The sequence below is a fragment of the Pristiophorus japonicus genome, chromosome 9, assembly GCF_044704955.1.
Source record: "Pristiophorus japonicus isolate sPriJap1 chromosome 9, sPriJap1.hap1, whole genome shotgun sequence".
Lineage (NCBI taxonomy): Eukaryota > Metazoa > Chordata > Chondrichthyes > Pristiophoridae > Pristiophorus > Pristiophorus japonicus.
The window spans coordinates 147,589,789-147,602,462 of record NC_091985.1 but is presented as its reverse complement, the minus strand read 5'-3'; the positions used below and the strand labels follow the sequence as shown (position 1 = coordinate 147,602,462).

The following is a 12,674-nucleotide window of genomic DNA, read 5'->3' as shown; positions in this document are numbered from 1 at the left end:
TATTGTAATGTGGAAAACACAGCAGCCAGTTTGCACACAACAAGCTCCCGCAAATAGCAATGTGATGGCTAGATAATTTGTTTTTGTGATATTGATTGAGGGATAAATATTGGCCAGGATACTGGGGATAACTCCCCTGCTCTTCTTCGAAATAGTGCCATGAGATTTTTTATGTCACCTGAGCGAGCAGCCGGGGCCTCGGTTTACCGTCTCATCCGAAAGACGGCACCTCTGACAGTGCAGCATTCCCTCAGTACTGCACTGGAGTGCCAACCTGGATTTTTGTGCTCAAGTCCCTGGAGTGGGACTTGAACACACAACCTTCTGACTCTGAGGTGAGAGGGTACCCACTGAGCCACAGCTGACACTACGGTACCGCATAGTAGATGCATGCTTAATGTCATACATAGCATGTGGAGTCAGGGGACAAGTAACAGAATGGATAGCAATCTGGCTACAGAACAGAAAACAGTAGGGATATAAGGGTGGTTACTCACCCTGACAAAAGGTTGGAGGTAGTGTTCCACAAGGATCGGTGCTGGGACCATTGTTGTTCATCATTTACATAAATGATTTAGGCTCTGGAAGTACAATTTAAAAAAATTTGTAGATGACACCAAATTAAGGGGTATAATTAATGCTGAAGAAGACTAACAGAATTCAAGACCACATGAATAAACTTGCAGAATGGGGGTGTAATTGGAAAATGAGTTCCAATGTAGAAAAATGTGAGTTGGTGCATTTTGGTAGGAAGAATGAGGCCATATACTCTTTGGAAAATATTTAAATAGAGTAGAGGAGCAAAGGGATCTAGGAGTACAGATACACAAATCAGTAAACGTAACAATACAGGTTAACAAGGCCATCTTTTTAAAAAAAAAAAGCAATTAGATTTGGATTGAATTGAAAATCTGAAGTTACGTTAAACTTGTATTGAACCTTGGTTCGACCATACTTGAGTACTCTGCACAGTTCAAGTTTCCATATTATAAAAAAGGGATAGAGGCACTGGAGAGGGTCCTAAAATAATTTGCAAGGATGATACCAGAAGTAAGGTTATAACTACCAGGAACGATTGAACAGGTTGGGGCACTTTTCTCTAGAAGAGAAGGCTGAGGTGTGACCTGATGGAGGTCTTTTAAGATTATGAAGGGGTTTGATAGGATCGACATGGAGATGTTTCCACTTGTGGGGTAGACCAAAACTAGGGGCCATAAATATGAGATAGTCACTAATAAATCCAATCGCGAATTCAGGAGAAACTTCTTTACCCAGAGAATGGTTCGAATGTGGCACTCTCTACCACAGAGTAGTGGAGACCAATAGCGCAGATTCATTTCAGGGGAAGCTAGATAAACACGAGTGAGAAAGGAATAGAAGGATATGTTCATAGAAACTTACAGCACAGAAGGAGGGCATTTGGCCCATCGTGCCCGTGCTGGCTTTTTGAAAGAGCAGTCGTGATTAGTCCCACCCCCCGCTTTGTCGGCAACCCTGTCAGTTCCTCCATCCTCAAGTACCTGTCTAACTCCGTTTTAAAATTATTTATGGAATCGGCTTCCAACCACCTTTTCAGGTAGAACGTTCCGGATCCCGGCAACTGAGTAAAAAGCATTTCTCCTCCTCTCCCCTCTCGATCTTTTGCCAATGATTTTGAATCTGTCACCTCTGGTTATTAACCCACTCATCAAAGGAAATAGTTTTTCTCCATCTACGCGATCAAAGCCTCTCATCATCTTGAAAACCTCTATTAGGTCTTCTCTGTTGTAAGTAGAACAGCCCAAATATTTCCAACCTCCTCATAACTGAAGTCCCTCATTCCGAGTAAACCTCCGCTGTACCCTTTCTAAGGCCTTTACATCGTTCCTGAAATGTCAAGCCCAGAATTATCCAATACTCCAGCTGAGGCCTAACCAGTGATTTATAAAGTTCTAGCATGATCTCTTTGCTTTTATATTCTATTCCTCTATTTATAAACCCAAGTAACCCCTATGGTTTTTTTTTAAACCACCTTATCAACTTGCTTAAGGATGTGTGTTTATGGAAACCAAGGTGTCTACACATTTCAAATGCTGATTGGTGTAGATGAAGTCGGGAGGGGGGATGTTCGTGTTGAACATGAACATCAGGGTGGGCCGAATGGGTTGTACATTCTATGTAACTGGGGGTAAACTTTAGCCATTACTTCTGCACAGCCACAGCATGGGAAGAGAGTGGGATTTCCACACTGAATCAGCCTACAGGAGAGCAGGGGCAAATGACAGTATATAAGATGTCCTCGTTCAGTTAATGCATTCTGTGGGCCTTGATTCTTGAAAGCTGAGGTGGTTGTGTGCCTTCTGTGCTTGGTGTAGTAAAGCTGGCGATTCTCTTGGGTGGGTCAGCTTCCTTGGTGAGTCACACAGAATCTGACTGCCAGTTACCGAGTCACGGGCAGGTGGATTTGTAGTGCTTTCGGTTGCATGAAGATCGACTTGCGTTAGTGAGTAGGCTTGACAGCAGAAGCACCTGTAGGAGACTGACCGAGGAACATTAGAACAGGAGCAGGCCATTCAGTTAGATCATGGCTGATCTTGCCATAACCCCATTTACCCACCTAGGCCCCATAAGCCTTAAAACCCTTGCCTAACGCACATCTATCAATCTGAGTTTTGACATTTTCAATTGACCCCTTCCCCCTCCCCCTCCCCAGCTCAAACTAGCTTTTTGGGGAAGAAAGTGTGTTCCAGATTCCCACTATCTTTTGTGTGAAGTGCTTTCTGGCATCACCACTGAAAGGCTTGGCTCTAATTTTAAGGTTATCTCCCCTTGTTCGAGACTCTCCCACCAGAAGCAATAGTTTCTATCTAGCCTATCAATTCCTTTTAATCATAAACACCTCAATTAGATTACCCCATAATCTTTTAAATTCAAGGGACTGCAAACCTTGTTTATGCAACCTGTCCTCCTAATGAACCCCTTTTATCCCCCCCCCCCCCACCCTTATCATTCTGGTGAACCTGCACAGCATGCCCTCCAAGGTCAATATATCCTTCTTGAGGTGAGGTGCCCAGGAACCTGATATGAGCTGGCCTTCAACCAGTTCTACAGCTTTGGCTGCCCTTGGGGCTCAGCACGTTTATCCAGTCAGTAACTGAGGCAATGTCGGCTTGTGAGGTGGAGGGTTCAATACCCGGCTGAGGCTGAGCGGGAGGGTTTGCACTTCATGTGGCCTGCGAACCCTTGGCTGGGGAATAGGAAAGATTAAGCCATGGTCCCTGCGGTTTGGAGCAGGTGGCGCTCACATGCAACGTAAGGAAGAGGGATGCGGGGGTTAGTTGTGTGGATCTACTGCTTCCTGGAGGGAAGAAAATCACCCAATAAAACACACATATTTTGAGACCATTTTGACGATGTAACTGGCCCGCTTCGGTTCTCTGTGTAATTATGTCTCGAGAGCAAAATTCTCTGAATTTTCTTTTCCTGTGAAATGTCTGGTGAGAAAGGCTACGTTTTGCACCATGTACGTGGACTTTGAACAGCTGGTGTCTTGTGATTGGGCTAGTCACCCTGGGAAGATCCCCAAGCAGATCACGTGGCTCCCTGTCACTTTATTTCTTTCCCCTCCCTCTCCGCCTGCCAAAGATGCAGGAATGTGGTTCGAATCCCCCCCCTGAGATTTCTCTCTCATTAGAGCAGTCTGCCAGTCGACAGCTGGGAGGGGCGGGGGAAGCACATCCATCGCACTGCAGGAGACTGTTGAAATGCTCATTCAGTTTGCCTCGTCTCTGAATCCAGGCTGGGGATTGTGAGGGAACACAAATCAATTGGTTTTTAATTAACTGGACTAGATAACGTTAACCGGAGTGCTCAGCTGTGCTCTCCCGCACAAGTCTCCGTGATATAAAGCGTGTTTTCTTTCACCCTTGGAAGAGTAAAACACTGGAGAATGCCAGGTGCTATAGCAGCCACAGGTACGGTCGCTTGTAAACCCAGCTGTGTGTTTTTTTAACTCTTAGTTCCTTTAACATTTGTGTGTCTTTGTCAGGCTGTAATCTCTCTGGCATTGTTCTGGGAAGGTTCAATGGGGAGGGTGTGGCTAGGTCAGTTTGCTTGGGTTTTGTTTGACTCGCGCTGCTCCTTGTTGCGATGTTAAGTTGCTAGCAGTGATTTGTTCATTCCAGAGCCTAAATAAAATGGAAACTTGAGGTGAAATAATGCAGCATTCTAAATGCTGCATAGGACGATTGAATTTAGAGATTTTAATTGTTGGGCTATTGGGAATAAAACCTGAAAAAAAGACTCCAGATGACATAGGTGTTTTATCATAATCATTAAAGACAGATCAGTTTAACGTGTTAAATTTGATGAATTTATTGCACTGCACCAGTCCAGCCCGGATTGTCCTGAAGTCTCCAGGAATTAATTAACCTCCTGGACATTTGCTGCGAACAACACCCAGGAGAAAAATCATAGGGGCATTTAAAAAATGGTGAGTATCTTTTTTTCAATTTCTTTGAGCAATTCTGCTTTGAGTTGCAAAAATATTGGAGACGGGGGAGGTGGAATAAAGGCTGTTTGACCCATCTTGAATTATCCAATCTGGTAGCGAAGGGAAGGCAGGGGGAGCCACGAGGATGGGCATGTTGGGCGACCAATGACAGGAAGGCTTGCCCTCCGCTCGCTTGCTCCTTCCCTCACTCACTAGCTCCCTCCTCTGCTCGCTCCCCTCCCCCCTCCTCCTCCTCCTCTGCTCGCTCCCCTCCCCCTCCTCCTCTGCTCGCTCCCCTCCCCCTCCTCCTCCTCTGCTCGCTCCCCTCCCCCTCCTCCTCCTCCTCCTCCTCCTCTGCTCGCTCCCCTCCCCACTCCTCCTCCTCCTCTGCTCGCTCCTCTCCCCCCTCCTCCTCCTCCTCTGCTCGCTCCCCTCCCCCCTCATCCTCCTCCTCTGCTCGCTCCCCTCCCCCCTCATCCTCCTCCTCTGCTCGCTCCCCTCCCCCCTCATCCTCCTCCTCTGCTCGCTCCCCTCCCTACTTTCTTTCTTTCTCCCTTAAGAAATGAAAAAAAAACATTGTGGCATTTCAGGGCCAAGTGGTGATTCAGTTAGTTTGACCTAAGATGTCGCACTGTAACGTGTCACAAACATTGGTAAAATAAATGATTTTCAGTGCAAAGCTAAATATTCAGCAGTGAGGAGATGCTGAACGTGACTGGGTTCAAGTTGGAGAACAGATGGGTCTAACCACTTGGGCCTTTCTAACCGTGAGAGGAATGGAAGCTCGGAGCTGATCTATTGCAATCTCTGAGTTTAAGAGCTCCGAGCCCTACAGGAGAGCAGTACAATGTGCTCTGGGTAGAGTGAATGCCTGAAACCTGCAAGTGTCTGTCATTTGAACAGAATGCAGCCTTGGGTGCAGTGTGGAATCTGCAGCTGTCACACTGGGACTGATGTTTGCTCAGAGATTTTTCTACAAGTTCGGTGATTAATTGCAGCTGCCTTGACTTTGTGTAATCTATATAATCGATACCTCGCTGCAAATATCCCTTGTAACATAATGAAAGTTGGGTCGATATGTTTTTAAACAAGGTCCTACATTGGTAGCTGCTGAATTTTTTTTTGTCTTGTTACTGAATTGGAACTCTGCTCACACCTTGAGCTGAAGATTGCAACTTCATCTAGCTCTGTTATCCAATATTTCCAACAGTTGACTTCTAACTGAGTTTTGAGTTGGTTTCTAGGAATAGGAATAGGAGTAGGCATTCGGCCCCGCCAGCCTATTCCACCAAGGTGGTTATATAATCAGTCCCTCCAGCCTGTTCTGCCAAAGTCCAGAACTACACTTGCAGGACTGGGGGAAGCAGAGAACATGTCAACCTTTAAGAATAGGTTAGATAGGTGATTGAAGGAAAGGTGAATAAAGGGATACAGGAACAGGACAGGATTAGGATACGGCTCATACAATCATAGAATAGTACAGCACAGAAGGAGGCCATTTGGCCCGCTGAGTCTGCACTGGCTCTTTTGAAGAACTATCTAATTAGTCCCACTCCCTCACTTTTTCCCCATATCCCTGCAATTTTTTTCTCCAAGTACAGGCACTTCATAAATCCCTCCCCTTCTCTGCCCTTAACACAATCACTGCCCTATTCAGCACTAGTTCTTGCACCTCTCAGTAATTTCTTTGCAAATCTGCTCCTCTACCTCCTTCCCACTATTTGGTAGCATAACGGCTCCTTTATTGTTTCTCCACTCTTAACCAAATCGATTCTGTCTCGATCCCTCGAGCATTCTCTCTTTCTAGCATGTGGAGGATAAACACCAACACTGACTGGCTGGACTGAAAGGCCTGCTTCTGTGTTGCGATGTCTATGTCATTCTACTTGAAACGGTTGTTTGTTTCAGCACCTGGTGCTGTAGAATTCACCCTAATCGTGTTGGACAGGTCGAAGATCAGCTGCACATTCCACACAGTCCACTAATGATAGACACTTGCAGGTTTCAGGCATTAATTCAGGCATGTTCAGCTCAAAGAAAGAAAGAGTGTATTTATAGAGGATGGATTGGAGTTTTTTGCAGGCAAATGTGGCAGCTAATTTGCATGCAGAGAGTCACCATCGAGCAAATCAATGAATGACCTGTTGATCTGTTTTAGTGATGTTGGTTGAGGGATAAATAATTGGCCAGGACACCGGGGGGAACTTCCCTGCTCCTCTTCGAATGGTGCCATGGGATCTTTTACATCCACGAGAGGGCAGACGGGGCATCAATTTAACGTCGCCTCCGACCGTGCAGCGCTCCCTCACTGTCTGCCTAGATTATGTGCTCAAGTCTCTGGACTTTTGACTTGAGTGCTACCCACTGACCAGGATGTCTTTGGTTCTCCCCGTCGTCCTAAAACAAATCATCAGACCATCATCACATTGCTGTTTGTGGGATCTTGCTATATGCAAAGTGGCTGCCGAGATTCCTACCTTACAACAGTGACTACACTTTAAAAGTACTTAATTATGTGTAAAGCGTGTTGGGATGTCCTGAGGTTGTGGACGGTGCTATATAAATGCAAATTCTTTCTTCCTCTATTGCGGCTGGTTAGAAAGGGTGGTTTGAAACCTGTCCTTCATTTTAAGCAGTTCCTAGCACAAGTAAATTGTCCCAGAGGGGACAAAACTAATATGTAAAGGTTGGGGTGTTTGGAGAGCTGTGCTTAGATCCTGGACCTCCTTGCAATGTCCGTTTTGTTAACTTCAGCTATTAACTCTGCATTGAAGTCAGTTGACAAGTCGTCATCATCATCATAGGCGGTCCCTCGAAACGAGGATGACTTGCTTCCACGCCAAAAGAGGATGAGTTCACAGGTGTTTCAATGAAGGCCCTAATATTCCAGGTCCTGAACTACATCCTGAAGAGTGGAAGATGCCTGTGCGTGGATTTTTTTAAATGTGGGTGGCCATTACACACCAGCCACCACATGAGCTTGACAGAGCTTGGCCTTTTATCCAGTGGCGAGGGTTAACCAAGACGACTGGAGACCTGCTCTGCTGCATGGGCCTAGTGCGCGCACATATCACAGTGTGGGTTAACAAGTAGTCCATTCATGTCTGACTTATTTTGCCTTTTTTTCCTCTCTCTCTCTCTCTCTCTCTCTCTCTCTCTCTCTCTCTCCTCCTGTTGTACTCTGTAATAATCTGGATTGCCTGTTGTGATTGTCGGCTCGATGGAAGCTGAGGTAATGTCTAATATCTCTGCCAATCTCTCACTCACCATTACAGACTTGACTCCCTCATCTCAGTAGCCCTACCCCAGCCTCTTGCCTTCAGAATGCCTTTTTCAGGCCCCCTTTTTTTTCCTTAATGAAATATTTCTGTCTCAAGTTTAAATACTTCTCACTGCTGATCTATGGTTTTGTTTTCCAAATTTTCCCTCAGTTTAATCAGCTTGACGTCGGATTGCTGAGTTGGTTTAGGTGCTGCGTAAATCAGTGAGGCTGACTGAGCAACAATTTGCGATTTGTTTTGTGGTTAAGGCCATTGATTTAAAATGAATAAATAAGTTAAATTCCACTTCTATTGCATGGGGCTTCTGGGACTGTAATCTCCAATTTTGTCCATAAATCCCTGAATTTGGTTAGAAAGTTTGCGTCATGCTTCAACCTCCTGACTACTTTGTCCTGTGCATATCATTGCTGAGTGATGACCTACTTAAGAAGCCACTTTTCAGAGTGTAAACACAATCAAGGCGTCTTGTCCTTGTCCAATTGGCAAAAGATTGTATTTTGTAATGGCTAGTTCGCCTGCCAAGCATTTGTTGAGAACATTCTATTGCTATTCCTCTTGTGAATGCCGTTGTGACAAGTTATTCCTGCTCATCTTAAAATTGTTCATGATCTTTCAGCTTGGTTGCTGTTGATCTCTTCCTTCATTATATTACTGGTCATTAGTTCTTGGGCACTGAGTGTAAGCAAAGTGTTTGCCCTGTGGTGGCACTTCTATATTTATGCCCTTTAATAAGCTTTGCAACACGTTTATCCTTCGTGACTGTGACAAAGGTAAACTATCCCTCCTCGTTCTGTTCGACCTGTCTGCAGGGACATAGTTGACCACTTCATCCTGCTCCAACACCTCTCCACCATCGTCCAGCATGGACCAGAAACTCAACTGGACCAGCCGTGGCAACAGAGGCTGGCTTTTCTGCAGTGAGTGTCTCACCACCTGACCTGCCAAAGCCTTTCCACCATCTACAAGGCAGAAGTCAAGAGTGTGATGGAATACTCTTCACTTCACTTGCCTGGATGAGTACAGCTTCAACAACAGTCAAGAAGCTCGACGCCATCCAGGACAAAGCAGCCCGCTTGATTGGCACCCCATCCACCACCTTAAACATTCACAACTTCCACCACCGGTGTACCATGGCTACAGTGTATACCATCTACAAGATGCACTGCAGTATCTCGCCAAGGCTTATATGGCAGCACCTCCAAACCCATGACCTCTACCACCTAGAAGGACAAGGGCAGCAGGTGTATGGGAGCACCATCACCTGCAAGTTCCCCACCCAAGCTACACACCATCCTGATTTGGAAATATATCGCTGTTCCTTCATCGTCGCTGGGTCAAAATCCTGGAGATCCCTCCCTAACAACACTGGGAGTTCCTTCAGAAGGATTGCAGCGGTTCAAGAAGGTGGCTTACCACCACCTTCTCGAGGGCAATTAGGGATGGACAATAAATGCCGGCCTTGCCAGTGACGCCCACATCCCAGAACACATTTTTTAAATCGTAGGCAGAAAATAACCTGCACTGGCTTCTCTGTTGCTCCCACATCATTACCTCCGGGGTCCCCCAAAGATCTGTCCTTAGCCCCTTTCTATTTCTACATGCTGCTCCTTGGTAACATCAACCGAAAACACGATGTCAGACTCCACATGCGGACGACACCACCACCACCACTTCTCTTGACCCCTTCACGGTCTCTCAATTGTCAGATTGCTTGTCCAACATCCAATTAAATATTGGGAAGACTGAAGCTATTGTTTTCGGTCCCTGCCACAAACTCTCTTCCCTAGCCACCAACTCCATCCCTCTCCTGGCAACTGTGAAGTTGAACCAGACTGTTCGCAATCTTGGTATCATATTTGATCATGAAATGAGCTTCCAACCACATATCCGCGGAATAACTAAGACTGTCTATTTCCTCCTCCATAAACAGTGCCCGTCTCCACCCCTGCCTCAGCTCATCTGCTGAAACCCTCATTCATGCCTTTGTTACCTCTAGATTTGACTGTTCTAACACACTCCTGACTGGCCTCCCACATTCTATCCTACGTAAACTTGGGGTCCTCCCAAATTCTGCTACCCATGTCCTAACTCACAAAGTCCCGCTCACCCATCACCCCTGTGCTCGCCGACCTTCATTGGCTCCCGATTAAGCAACGCCTCAATTTCAAAATTCTCATCCTGGTTTTTAAACCCCGCCATGGCCTCGCCCCTCATTATCTCTGTAATCTCCTCCAGCCTTGCAATCCCCCGAGATATCTGTGCTCCTCAAATTCTGCCCTCTTGAGCATCCCTGATTATAATTGCTTAACATTGGCGGCTGTGCCATCAGCTGCCTATGCCCTAAATTATGGAACTCCCTCCCTAATCCTCTCAGCCACTCTTTCCTTCTTTAAGACTCCTTAACACCTACCTCTCTTACCAAGGTTTTGGTCATCTGGCCTAATTTCTTATGTGGCTTGGTGTCAAATTTTTGTCTTGTAACACTCCTGTGAAGCGCCTTGGCACTATATAAATACAAATTGTTGTTTATGGATAGTAAAACCCACACCAGCAATGTACAGCTCTTTAGTTGGCTAGCCATGGACATCTTCTGTCTGATGTCCTTCAGACCGTTGGGTTCCATTCAGTGCATGTCATGCAGGGGCTTCATTCTTTTAATTATTTGCTCAGGGAGGTTTTTTAAAAACTTCATTCTCTGGATTTGGGCGTCGATGGCGAGGCTGGCATTTGTTGCCTTAAGATGATGGTGGTGGGCTTTTCTTTTGTCATCGTAGGCAGTTCCTCAGAATCTAGGAAGACTTGCTTCCACTCTTAAAATGAGTCCTTAGGTGGTTTAACAGTCCAATACGAGAACCACAGTCCCTGTCACAGGTGGGACAGACAGTCGTTGAGGGAAAGGGTGGGTGGGACTGGTTTGCCGCACGCTCTTTCTGCTGCCTGCGCTTGGTTTCTGCATGCTCTCAGCGACGAGACTCTAGGTGCTCAGCGCCCTCCCGGATGCACTTCCTCCACTTAGGGCGGTCTTTGGCCAGGGACTCCCAGGTGTCGGTGGGGATATTGCACTTTATCAGGGAGGCTTCGAGGGTGTCCTTGTAACGTTTCCTCTGCCCACCTTTGGCTCGCTTGCTGTGAAGGAGTTCCGAGTCGAGGCTTTGGGAGTCTTGTGTCTGGCATGCGGACAATGTGGCCAATCCAACGGAGCTGATCAAGTGTGGTCAGTGTTTCAATGCTGGGGATGTTGGCCTGGTCGAGGACGCTAATGCTGGTGCGTCTGTCCTCCCAGGGGATTTGTAGGGTCTTGCGGAGACATCGTTGGTGATATTTCTCCAGCGACTTGAGGTGTCTATTGTAGGGGTTTGCTCGGCCACTGCAGAGGGAAGTTGAGAGTCAACTATCTTGGTGTGAGGGACTGTGGAGTCCCATTTTGGTCAGACTGGGTGAGGACAGCAGGTTTCCTTCCCTAAAGCAAATTCCTAAGCCACTTGGGTTTATCGGACAATCTGACAGCTTTATGGTGGGTTTTGCTGATGCCAGATTTTGTGCATGACTAACCCGATGTGTTTTGGTGCTCACTAATGCAGCATACTTAATATTTACTCTTGTTGCCAAGTTACCAGCTGTGGTATGCTGGTCTCGTTGGTTGAAGTTGTTAACTTTGGGGAAGATGTGCGGGTTGCTGCCTCCTATGTCCAGTCCTGAATGACAAACTCTTGAGGCCAACTATATACAGGTTTGCAGCTTATTGTCACAATGCTGTTGGTGTAGGACTTGGCTCCTTCCATCATCCAGTGTGTGAAATGTCTGCATTGAGCCAACTCCACGCACTCCTCTCCCAGTCCGCAAAGCTGGTGATGGTGGCCCGTTAGGGTACAGTCACTGGATGTCTCGGAGCACCATTGCACCTCCTCGTGTGACCAGCACCATGTTTGTCCACATCCCCTCCACCCTTGGCATCCAGCTTGGTGCTGGTCTCTTCTACCACAGGAGCATGAATAATTATAGATGAGGCAAGCTATTTGTCCCATCTTGATTTATCAGTCCAAATAGATCCTATTTCATTGTAGCATCCATCTAATTGTTTGTGATTCCAGATTGCCTCCAATGCTCTATCTGGGAGTTTATTCCACATGTTTTATTTACATGGAGATTTACCAGGAATGAGGGATTTCAGATATGTGGCGAGACTAGAGAAGCTGGGATTGTTCCCCTTCGAACAGAAGAATGTACTAGGGGTGTTCCAAATCATGACGGGTTTTGATAAATTGTTTCCACTGGCAGGAGGGGTTGGTAACCAGATAATTAGCAAAAATTCCAGGGTGCAAATTGGAATTTTGTTTTACGCAGCGAGTTATAATCTGGAATGCACTGCCCGAAAAGGTGGTGGAAGTAGATTCAATAGTCCCGTTCAAAAGGAAATTGGATATATACTTGAAAATAAAATTTTGCTGGGCTATGGGGAAAGAGCGGGAGAGTGGGACTAATTGGATAGCTCTTTCAAAGCGCCAGCACAGGCATGATGGGCCGAATGGCCGCCTCGGCTGTCTGATTCTATGTTGATCACCCTCTGTGTTAAGATGAATTTTCTGATAGTCCTAAAAAAAAATACCCTTTTTACTAATTGAACCCGTGTCCCCTCATTCTGTTTCTGCATTTTAATAAGTTTCTCTATACCTTAAGCATTTTGTATCCTTTTATAAGATCATTTCTGACATCTCCTTTCCTGGCTAAAAAGCTTAAAGTCTCTCCAGTCTTTCCTCATAACTCAGAAGGCTGACACTAGGGGAGGCTCTTCAATGTACTGCCCCTAATGGTTGAATGTCTCTCGTTTCTTGGCAACTAGAACTGGACACAGTGCTCAAGATGCAGTCTTACCAGAGCAATATAAAGTTTGATCAGTACCTCCTCTGACTTGTATTTCACTA

General features: G+C 46.1%; 1 protein-coding gene across 3 annotated transcripts in view; it reads left to right on the top strand.

Moving 5' to 3' along the window:
* Positions 1–12,674, top strand: part of LOC139273264 (A-kinase anchor protein 12-like) — an 86,986-nt gene that overhangs the window by 47,178 nt on the left and 27,134 nt on the right. Inside the window, exon 1 of one of the 3 annotated variants that reach the window (XM_070889933.1) lies at positions 3,817–3,953. The exons of 1 other annotated variant lie outside the window; for it this stretch is intronic. In XM_070889933.1, coding sequence (XP_070746034.1) covers positions 3,929–3,953 — 25 coding nt within the window. In that variant the 5' untranslated portion in view covers positions 3,817–3,928. Of the gene's footprint in view, positions 1–3,816; positions 3,954–4,383; positions 4,472–12,674 lie in introns of those variants that run through there. One more of the 3 variants, XM_070889934.1, reaches the window with a different exon arrangement.